Here is a 9,754-nt window from a genome sequence, read left to right as displayed (position 1 = left end):
TATTATATATAAAGGCACAGACTTTGCTGCGGAAGTTTGCCACACTAACTATTTCAGTACTGGATTTCTATAATATTTCTAAATGTTATTGTTTAAAAATCCGGGGCGCCCTTAGGTCAGTCTTGAGGAGGCTCAGTGCCCTAGGCACCTGCATTATTGCGGGAGCCCCACACACACACACCCTGCTGCTCCATTACCCAGCTCAAATGGCTTTTACAGCTTTTTGAGATCATACGCCACGCGCTTCCAGCTCAATCAGGTCAGTGCCACAACGACTTTCTAACTGTGTTTAGCTTCCGTGCTTCAATTGTTCCTGGCATAACTCCAAGGTGCTGTGTGTGTAGTGGTGTCGAATAGTAATTTATGTCTTACAGCCTTAGTTTTAGAGTTCAAGTATGAAGTCTCTATTCTAGCTAATTAACATGTAACTGTTTGTGTGGTCCACATCTACTAACTGGTGGCTGGTATAATGAAACGTAAAAGTATTTTGTTTCACAGTCGAAATTATGAAAAAGTTACAGAACAGGTGATCAATTTCACAGTCGGAATAATGAAAAGTTACATTGGATTGAAGATTCGTCTAAATTGTAATATTCAGGTGAATCCAGTGCCCTCCAATGGATAAGCACGGAGTTGGAGCCTTCAACAGCACGTCTCCGATCTGGGACCGCCCTACGTGTCGTTGTATGGTTTCCACGCTGTCTCTAGATAGGATGTCGTGGTGAGGTACATCGAAGACACTGCAACTGGTCATCGGCCTCATGTTAAATCCGTGAGCCACCTCAACAAACACAACAAACGTTGTGGCGTTGTCATACATGTAATAATATTGGATTGCTATGTAGCATCATGAATTTTGTTTTTAAAGTGGATTTTTTTTATTAATACACCATTTGTTTCTCGCCTGTTACTCAAGAGAATTCAAGCTTGCACTCACCGACGTTTTCACATATCAGGAACTGTTAGTGCGTTGATACCATTGGGGACAACTAGTTACCAGATTCTACGTAGGACACGCACATCGCTGATTCACCAGAAAGCAGCTTCACCTTTGGTGGTCTCAAGACCTGCCACGCGTTCCGTGTGCCCTCGATCTACGTCTTAACTCTAAATCTCACTCTTTCTTTTGCTCTGTCTTCACAACTTCTCCTCTTCTTCCGAAACTGCGTACGAGTCAAACCCTATGGCTCGACAAACTCGACACAGAGGCTATGGAGGATGTGTCCAAATTGACGATATATCACACACACTAGTACACACCATCACTGTAGATGTGGCAACCTCACGCCAGATTGTACGGAATGTCAACCGTGTAATAACTAGAACATGTAATTAGCATCTAGAACTCCGGTTTTTGCGCTTGTTCGAGATGGTTGGTTTACGTGTTCAGGCTCCATGGCCTCCGCTATTCTCTCTCCAAAGCTCTTTAATATCACCTCTCACTTTCACATTTTCTTTGCAAGCTCCTCTACTTCTTTTCCTGCCCAAGTGTTGCGGCCCATATGGCCCGACAACCGCTAAGATTAAAAGCTGTGTTCTCCTCTCGGCTGTGGTTAACTTGATAGCTTCAATTTGAGCAGGAAAGCTAAACTAGTGGTGTCCGTGAAACATCAAGACCACAAATTAAACATCTCAATCATTTCTTTTTTTCTGCTCACTACACAAGTCTATATCTTCCAGCGCCTTATCTTGGCAGGTCTAGCTTCACTTTGTAGTTTTACGTCTAGAACTTTAACGCATTGATGCAGCCAGCGCTTTTTACATACTCCGAGTATTTAATATCACAGTCGGAATTATGAAAAGCTACAAAACAGATAATCAATCTTCACAGTCAGAATTATGAAGAGTTATATTAGATTATGAATTCGCCTAAATTGTAATATTTCAGGGAAATTCCAGTGTCCGCGAATCATGGATAGTACTTCTCTGGCCCGCTTCAAAATGACGATTGGGGTTTTAATAAATCGCACATAACTGAGTAAATTGTTTTTATTGGATAAAAAGTGACAAGTTCTTATATTTGTCTCCCGACCACTAATTCTGACACTGGTGAACGCTCTCAAACTCCAATATCCCACTCACGCCGATGCCAAGAACCCCCGAAAAAAAGGACATCCCACCTGCAATATGACTTCGCGTAGTGTTGTGCGCAGTGTCCGCGGCCACCTACTCCGTGGGTCTGTGTGCGCGGCTATGGAGAAAGTTGGCCTCTGCCGCAATAGTGTTAAGAAAAAAAGGGTACAGCCAGCTTTTCGATTCATAATTAAGTTCAATAGCTAATTTCATGTTTTGGAAAGCATAAATATTAGGTTAATTCTTATCTATCTTCTGATTGGTTAATTTTAATTGGTGGCTCACCGTTATGCCCAAAATTTTGGAAATAATCCTCGCCCTCTTTGCGTCCAAATTTTAGAGCTTCTAATTCGTTTCTGCATGGGTACATCCTATTGAAGCTAATCGTCTAATTTAATCGTCCTTAAAATTAGGTGTAATATCGCTAAATATTGACTGAACTGCGCCAAAAAACCTCATGGGATTCAAACTGCGGAATTTGAGCGCATGGTGCTCATCCGTACCTGTTGCTAGTGCAACAAAAAAATATGCTCAGGTGCGCTAAACCGGGGGCTTTTCAATGGTGTGCTTACCGCTTTCTGCCGAGGTTAGGCTTCAAAGTTATCGGTAAATATATGAAAGCGTCATTTTGAAGCGGGCCAGAGAAGTACGTACTACTACTAATAATGTTGGATTGATGTATGTAGCATCATGAATATTGCTTCTGAAGTTGATTCTTGCTTAATGTTATTATTACTGAAAAAATTCACGACTTTTGATAGAACGCCAAGTTTGCCCTCACCGACGCCGTACCTGTAGAATTCAAAGTTGGAATGCCACTAACAAAACGTTTTTGAGTCTATGTAAACAGAATCGATTGAAGCTCAAAGCAATGCAAAACTAGTCAATACACGACAGTGTATCCTTGGCCTACGTGAAGGTTGTCCCCATTAAATTAGTCGAAAGTCACCTTGGAACCCTGGAAGTTCTGGATGGACGACGACTGACGCTTAGGCGGGCCGTCGCCACGGCCACCACGTCCTCCACGTCCACCACGGCCTCCACCGCGACCCCGGCCGCCTCCACGTCCACCAAAGCCTCGGCCTCCGCCACGGCCGCCGTCGAAACCACCACGTCCACCACGTCCGCCACGACCACCGCCACGTCCGCCGAAGCCACCGCGACCACCGCCGCCGTTATTGTCGCGAGACTTGGCGTAGTTCACACGAATGGCACGGCCGTTCACGTACGAACCAGCCAGCTTCACAGCCTCGTCGACAGCCTCCGTCGTGGCGAAGTCAACGTGTCCGAAGCCGCGGAACTCACCGGTCTCGCGGTCCGTAGCCAGACGGCAGCTGGTGATCTCACCGCACTCAGCGAAAGTCTCACGCACCGTGTTCTCGTCCACATCCCAAGCAAGGTTGCCAATGAAGATGCTGGTGCAGCCGTCCGGCTTCTCGTCGAACATGTTCTTTTTCTCAGCCGTGCGGATCTTCATCCAACGACCACCGAAGTCCTGTCCGTCCATGGCAAGAGCTGCCTCAGCAGCCTCGGGGGTGGCGAAGGTCACGAAAGCGGTACCGGAAGAGCGGCCGTTCTGCAGAGGAATGCGAGCAGCAGTCACCTCGCCGCAGCCAGCGAAGTGCTCCTTGACCTCGTCCTCGGTAGCGGACCAAGGCAGGCCTGCAATGAAGATCTCCAGGGTCTTTTGCGGGTTGGCCACAGCAGCGGCATCACCGTTCTCCTGCTTCTGCACCTTGTTGGACTTCTCACCGGCGTCCGAGTTCTTACGCTTCTTGGAGACAATAGTAGTCTCCTCCTCATCCGAAGACGAGTCCGAGTCGCTCGACGAAGAAGATGAAGACTCCTCCTTCTTAGCAGCAGTCTTCTTAGCAACGGGCTTCTCGGTTTCCTCGTCATCTGACGAGTTAGAGTCTGACGATGAGCTGTCGCTGTCTTCCTTCTTAGCAGCGACCTTCTTGGCGGGTGTTGCCTTCTTAGGAGCCTCCTCCTCATCCGAAGACGAGTCCGAGGAGTCGGAGCTCTCTTCCTTCTTAGCAGCGACCTTTTTGGTAGGGGTAGCCTTCTTAGGAGCCTCCTCCTCGTCCGACGACGAATCAGAGCTCGAGTCAGAGCTCTCCTTCTTAGCAACGACCTTCTTTGAAGGCGTGACCTTCTTAGGCGCCTCCTCCTCATCCGAAGACGAGTCCGACGAATCCGAGCTCGATTCCTCCTTCTTAGCAGCGGGTTTCTTAGCCACAACCTTCTTCGGAGCCTCCTCCTCGTCGGAGCTCGAGTCCGAATCCGAGCTGTCCGAGTCAACGGGCTTCTTCGGGGCAGCCTTGGATCCCTTCTTGGCCACCACAACCTTCTGCGGCGCCTCGTCACTGCTGGAGTCAGACGAGCTGTCGCTGCTGGACGCAGGCTTCACGGCAACGGGAGCTTTCGTCTTCTTGGCCATGGTATCTGTAGAGTAGAATCACCGGAGTCTTGAGCTGCTGAGCGATTGCCAAATGACCAGCGTCAATACCGTTGGCTGCCAGCACGTTGATACCTTCAAGCGTCAGTGCTGCTGTTTGGTTGGCTGTGCGATACATGGTACAGTGTACCTCTGACCTGCTGAAATGAAATGTGCCGCACTTAAAATACGTGGTGCACATGAAGCCAGTTTTCCGAGGTTTATTCCTTGTGAGAGGGATAGTTTTTTTCTCAGAAACTTTCTTGTACGCCACACGAAATGTGTGGTGCACAGCGTTTTGAGGTTTTTTTGCGGAAGAGGGGGATTTTGGTTTTATGTTGCATTTGTGGATCGCGCCACACCAGTCTGGTGTGGCAGTCTTTCTTTCGAATCGATCCGTCCACGCGCCAAATCCGGTCAATTATGGTTGCAAGTGGTGCCGACGAAAACACACCTGCGGACGCTGCGACGACTCAAGTGGTGGTGGAAGACATCGGCAAGGTGGATCACGAGCCGGTGGTGGGAGAGAAGCGCCGTGAACGCGATGACGACGTCGCGTCGCTTGTGCCGACTGTGGACGCTGTTACTGCAGACGACACCAACTCGCAGGACTCGCAGGCCACTCAGGATGACGAGATGCACGATGTCGTGGCCAAGATGAAGGAGACTGTAGGTGTGGATGTGGCGTTCGACGCGGCGGCGGCTGCTGCGGCCGTCGTGCCACCTCCTGAACCGCTGAAGACTGATTCGGCCACCCCGGTGCAGGACGCGGTAGCCGCTGCGGCTGCTGCTGGCGTTGGCGCTGACCCGAACGCGACTGCTAACGTCAAATTTGATAGCAAGCGCATGGCGCGCGTCTCGTTCAACTCGTGGTTCGACTTCGACTCGTACTTTGAAATGTACATGCAGGAGACGTTCCAGCCCTTCCGCATGCGCTCATCCTGCAGTGTCGAAGCCTACCGTCGTAACCAGCAGAAGGTCATGCTTAACAACAAGAGCTCGCGTGGACGTCGCGCCGAGTTCCCGGACGAAGCCATCCACCACCACCGGATTTACATGTGCACACACGCCATGAAGGCGCGTTGCCGTGGTGCTAACACTCGCCCCGGACAGAAGTACCGCGGCATTGGCTGCATGGCCAAGATCAATGTCAAGATCACCCCGGCTGATAATCCGTCCAAGTACATGGTGATCGTCACGGACCAGGTAAGCTCCGCCACGACTATTTGATGATCTTTGATCTATTCTGACATTGATGCTTGTCTGGTATAGGTTGTGACGCACAATCACCCGGTGAGCCGCGAGATCTATGAGGCTTACCCGGACGTGCTGCTGAAAATGATGCGACGTAGCCAGCTGTCCCAGTCGATGTTGGGCCACCCGCCTCCGCCCAAGTTTGAGACGCCTCAGCAGACGCAGAAATACGAGCGCGCTATGAACACGTTCCAATCGGTGGCCGAAACTATGGCGCGACTTAGCGACGAAGACTACGAGGCGCAGCTTGGTCAGCTGCAGCGGCTCTACACGCCCGCCACGGAGCAAGACCAAACGGTCTAAGTAAAAGTGGTTCTACTCCACCACTTGGGGCAACGTTTCATGTCCATCTTACATTTAGGTTCCAATCCAAAATTGCCTTTCATCTTCAGAATTGTACGCATACAAAATTCTGGTCGTGCCAATATATGTGCCACACACCACTTAAGGGGGGAACTGAGAACAACAGACAACATCTGCGCATCGCAGACTCGTAACGTCGATCGATCGGTCAAGTGGCGATGGCGAGCAGCGGCGTGGACGTGGCGCTGGCGCCCAACTCGAGCGTGATCCTGGAACCGGCGGACTCGCTGTCCTTCCATCTGCAGCCTCAGACGGCACCCCAGGCGGTGCTGACAATCCGCAACGTGGCGGATGATCGGCAGATCGCCTTCAAGGTCAAGACGACGCGGCCGCTGCGCTATCTGGTGCGACCCAACCAGGGTCTGCTGGGGCCCAATGGCTCAGCCTCCATCATGGTGATCCTACAGCAAAAGGACTGCGACGAGCTGCTGCGACTGGACCCGGCCGAGCGCCAATTGGCGAACGATAAGTTCTTGGTACAGAGTATCTACGTGGACGACAGTTTCTACGAGTTGGTGAAGACTAAATCCACCAAAGAGATGGCAGATGAGCTCACTAATATGTGGGCACGCACGGACAAGCGCGCGTTATCCAACAAGAAGCTGCGCTGTCGCTTTGTGCAGGACGGCGAGGATACTGGTCGTCCAGCTTCGCCTCCCAGTCCACAGCGAGCGTCGTCAACGAACGTATCGCCAGCCAAGACAGCAGCAGCCTCGGAATCGAGGTTCCAGACTAGACAGAGTGATGAAGCACGAGAAGAAGTGGCCACACCCGCACAACTGTCCTCGGCATTGCTGCAGGATGATAAGCCCAAGGTCGCGGAGAACAGAGAAGGAGGCAAAGATATCCAGGAGGTTGCTGCCCTGCGCAAGAAATATGATGAGGTAAGAGGCACACAGTGTGAGGACAATTGGGTAGACGGCTGACGGCTTTGTATGTTGTAGTTGGTGGCGTTTACAGTGCAGTTGACTGCGCAGCGTGACGTGTTGATGAGCGACTTGGACAAGACCCGACAGCTACTGCAGAAGGCGAACACTGACGCTCAGCGCGTGAAGAAAATCCCGGAGGAGTCGACGGGTCTTCGTCATCGGAAAAATGGCGGCGCCAACGGTGTATCTGGTAACGAAGACTCGCAGACGATCACGGGCAAAGGTCCCAAGGATCAGGGGGTACGTTTAGTTGTCATTGCTGTCAACAAAAGTGATGATTATTTACTGTTGTGTTTTGCTGCTACAGGCATTTGGTCCTCTACATCTGCTGGTGTGCGCGATCATTTTCTTTTTAGTTGGGCGCTACTACTAGGCGACTTGCTGTTGTGGCGCTGGCATTAGGAAGAGACAGAAGGTGTTGCAACTCAGACGATGAGCAAGGCAGCAGTACGCTTGACGAAGGAGCATTTAGAGCTTTCTGTCCGCCTGACTAGTGCTCACACGTGTGTAGGAGTAGTTTGGGAGAAACCTTGGTTTGCTGGAGGTAGAACACAAGAACGAATGAGTACAGGCGACCAGGGAAGATGAATGAATATGGCAACAACATGCAACGTGTCGTAGGTTATTCCCGCCCCCTCTTCTGTTCCAGCTATGACGAATTTGACATCCTGTTGCTGCTAGTTGAGAATCGCAGTGACGCTCATTTTGCGCTTGCCTTCCATGTTTAGTGGTGCACACGCTTTACGCTTAGCACTCCGCGTACGACAGGTATCCGTCGCACTGTCACCGCCATCGCTGCTAAGTCCAGACGCGTTCAAGCCAGCGTCTTTCATTGAAAGCATAGCAATCGCTGCAGCATCACTGTCTGACTGGGTGCCTGCAGGAGCAACACGCAGCGGCAGCGAGGGCAGGAGACCCGTAGCTTTTTCTTCTTGTGGACGGCCTCCAAAACGTAGCGGTGGAACTTCAGAGTCATCATCAGGGAAACTGGCATCGTCCGGGTTATCCTCGTATTCTCCGTCGCCGTCATACGCGCTCTCGATCTTCCTAAGTTCCCGGACGTCATCTCGAAGCGCGTTCACTCGCACTAGCGTCACTGAATCTTCAGATCTTGGGGACGATTCATCTACCGCGCCTCTATACCTGCGTCCATCATGGCGACCGCCACTAGCTCCAGGTGGTGTGTGACTTGGCGAGTGGTTTGGCGATCCATTGCCAGAGGCAGCGTTATCATCAGCACCTCCATTGGCGGGTTTTGAGCTGTCGGGGGCGTCTCCTGAAGGCGAAGATGACGAGCTGCCACCACCTCCACTGCGTCGAGACGAAGACTTCTGTGCGTCGTGCTGTTCAATGCTCGATCCCGTCGCCTGCATGAAGATATGCTCCAGACGATCGATCATCTGCAGCAGAGGCTCATACGTCGCAAAAGGCTGCTTCATCAAGATCGTGTGCATGAATTTATTGCGCGTGGCATATCCCGTCCACTTGTCGTGCTTTTTCAAAATCTGTAAGACAAAACTCAAAGTTAGACCAGAGGTTTTGGCAATAATGCAACATTGTGGGTTCATACCTTTGAAATGCCGCAAAAATTCATGACAGCGAAGTTTTCGAGCAGTAGAAGCTCCTTGTACAGCGCTACGCAGCTCTTCATGAGCGCCGTCTTGGCTTCAGCCGACTCGGGGTTCGTCTAAGCGATACACGACGTAAAAAAGGACACTTAGTACCTCGGATTACCGTTCAGCAACATCTTCCTCCATCAACAGCGTCGTACCTTAAGTTGCTGGAAGCTAGCGTCGATGGCGGCTACCTGACTCGTGTGTTTGGCCTGCTCCTTGATGAAGAAGTCGGCGATCTTCTTGATCTCCATGCGCAATGTGCGAAAGAAGTTCATTTCGTCCTGCGACTGACCTATTTAGACACAAACTAGGTCAATACGAGTCCAAAAATTGCAAAAACTATCATTACGACGTACGGATGCTGTCGTTGTCCTCCTTGGCGGAGGGTTTGATCTTGATCTTGACGAGTTTGTCACCCTGAAGCTTCTCCTCCTTCTTGATCTGCGCGCAGTCTTTGATGATCTTCTTGAGCAGCTTGTAGTCGAACCAGTAGGGCTCCCATGCGCTGGGCGACATCTGCGTCGACTGCTGCAACACCTTGCCGAACTTCATGGCTGTCTGTCAAGTTGGTACAGTACGTAGAGTTTTCGCTTCCTCGGTCTCAATCGCAGTCTGAGGAAGGTGGCAGACAAAAACAACTGATAACCAATCAGTCCCAATGCAGTTCAGAAAGTAGACTCTTCCTCTGCAGCAGAGCGTGGCGGAGCGGGGCAACTGGTGCGAGATTCGATGCAGAAACGAGGTGAAAACACCTGCTCGAATCTTTTCGGCGGAGCAAACAGCGAATCTCGGCAACTTGGAGAGTGGACGCAGCCGGCAAGGACACCTGCGCTCCCCCCTTACGCTCCCTCGCCCACGGCCTGCGCTCGAATACGATGCAGTTCATTTACCTGTGCGTGCTCGCTCGGTGTAAGAATGGCCACGCGCGCGTGTCGGTTATTTGTAGGAATGCATGCATGTGCTGCAAAGCAAACGAGGGCGAGCCATAACCTATCCCGCCGCGCGATTTAGAAAAAACTGTATTATCCGATGGAACGTCTTAATCGAATTTATCTCTTTTTTATGTAGTGCTATAAGGTATA

At 50.9% G+C, this 9,754-nt stretch overlaps 4 protein-coding genes across 7 annotated transcripts; 2 read left to right on the top strand and 2 right to left on the bottom strand.

Annotated features, from left to right (window-relative positions):
• Positions 1 to 2,835: 2,835 nt before the first annotated feature.
• On the bottom strand, positions 2,836 to 4,661 carry PPTG_05370. Of its 2 annotated transcripts, none has more exons than XM_008898906.1 (2): positions 4,058 to 4,661; positions 2,836 to 3,865 (listed from the first exon to the last, which is right to left on the bottom strand). In XM_008898906.1, the coding sequence occupies exons 1-2, from the start codon at positions 4,511 to 4,513 to the stop codon at positions 3,008 to 3,010; spliced, it is 1,314 nt and encodes a 437-aa protein (XP_008897154.1). In that variant the 5' UTR covers positions 4,514 to 4,661; the 3' UTR covers positions 2,836 to 3,007. The 2 variants fall into 2 exon arrangements, with proteins under 2 accessions (XP_008897154.1, XP_008897155.1); XM_008898907.1 differs by having other exon boundaries at positions 4,238 to 4,661.
• Positions 4,662 to 4,933: 272 nt separating this feature from the next.
• On the top strand, positions 4,934 to 6,067 carry PPTG_05369 (hypothetical protein; the record flags this gene model as incomplete). The annotated part of the gene is made up of 2 exons (XM_008898905.1): positions 4,934 to 5,716; positions 5,783 to 6,067. 2 exons carry the CDS (start codon positions 4,934 to 4,936, stop codon positions 6,065 to 6,067), a joined length of 1,068 nt encoding a protein of 355 aa, XP_008897153.1.
• A 218-nt stretch (positions 6,068 to 6,285) lies between these two features.
• Positions 6,286 to 7,429, top strand: PPTG_05368 (hypothetical protein; the record flags this gene model as incomplete). Its single annotated transcript, XM_008898904.1, has 3 exons — positions 6,286 to 7,011; positions 7,072 to 7,296; positions 7,364 to 7,429. The coding sequence occupies 3 exons, from the start codon at positions 6,286 to 6,288 to the stop codon at positions 7,427 to 7,429; spliced, it is 1,017 nt and encodes a 338-aa protein (XP_008897152.1).
• PPTG_05367 (hypothetical protein) lies at positions 7,273 to 9,651 on the bottom strand. 3 transcript variants are annotated; one of them, XM_008898902.1, is made up of 5 exons: positions 9,563 to 9,651; positions 9,029 to 9,310; positions 8,828 to 8,964; positions 8,627 to 8,743; positions 7,273 to 8,561 (listed from the first exon to the last, which is right to left on the bottom strand). In XM_008898902.1, the coding sequence occupies exons 2-5, from the start codon at positions 9,222 to 9,224 to the stop codon at positions 7,734 to 7,736; spliced, it is 1,278 nt and encodes a 425-aa protein (XP_008897150.1). In that variant the 5' UTR covers positions 9,225 to 9,310; positions 9,563 to 9,651; the 3' UTR covers positions 7,273 to 7,733. The 3 variants fall into 3 exon arrangements, with proteins under 3 accessions (XP_008897150.1, XP_008897151.1, XP_008897149.1); XM_008898903.1 differs by having other exon boundaries at positions 9,029 to 9,284; XM_008898901.1 differs by having other exon boundaries at positions 9,029 to 9,651.
• Between the last annotated feature and the right edge of the window lie 103 nt (positions 9,652 to 9,754).

This window comes from Phytophthora parasitica (assembly GCF_000247585.1).
Source record: "Phytophthora parasitica INRA-310 unplaced genomic scaffold supercont2.7, whole genome shotgun sequence".
Classification (NCBI taxonomy): domain Eukaryota; phylum Oomycota; class Peronosporomycetes; order Peronosporales; family Peronosporaceae; genus Phytophthora; species Phytophthora nicotianae.
The sequence above is the reverse complement of the archived record's forward strand: the minus strand, read 5'-3'. Positions and strand labels throughout refer to the sequence as shown.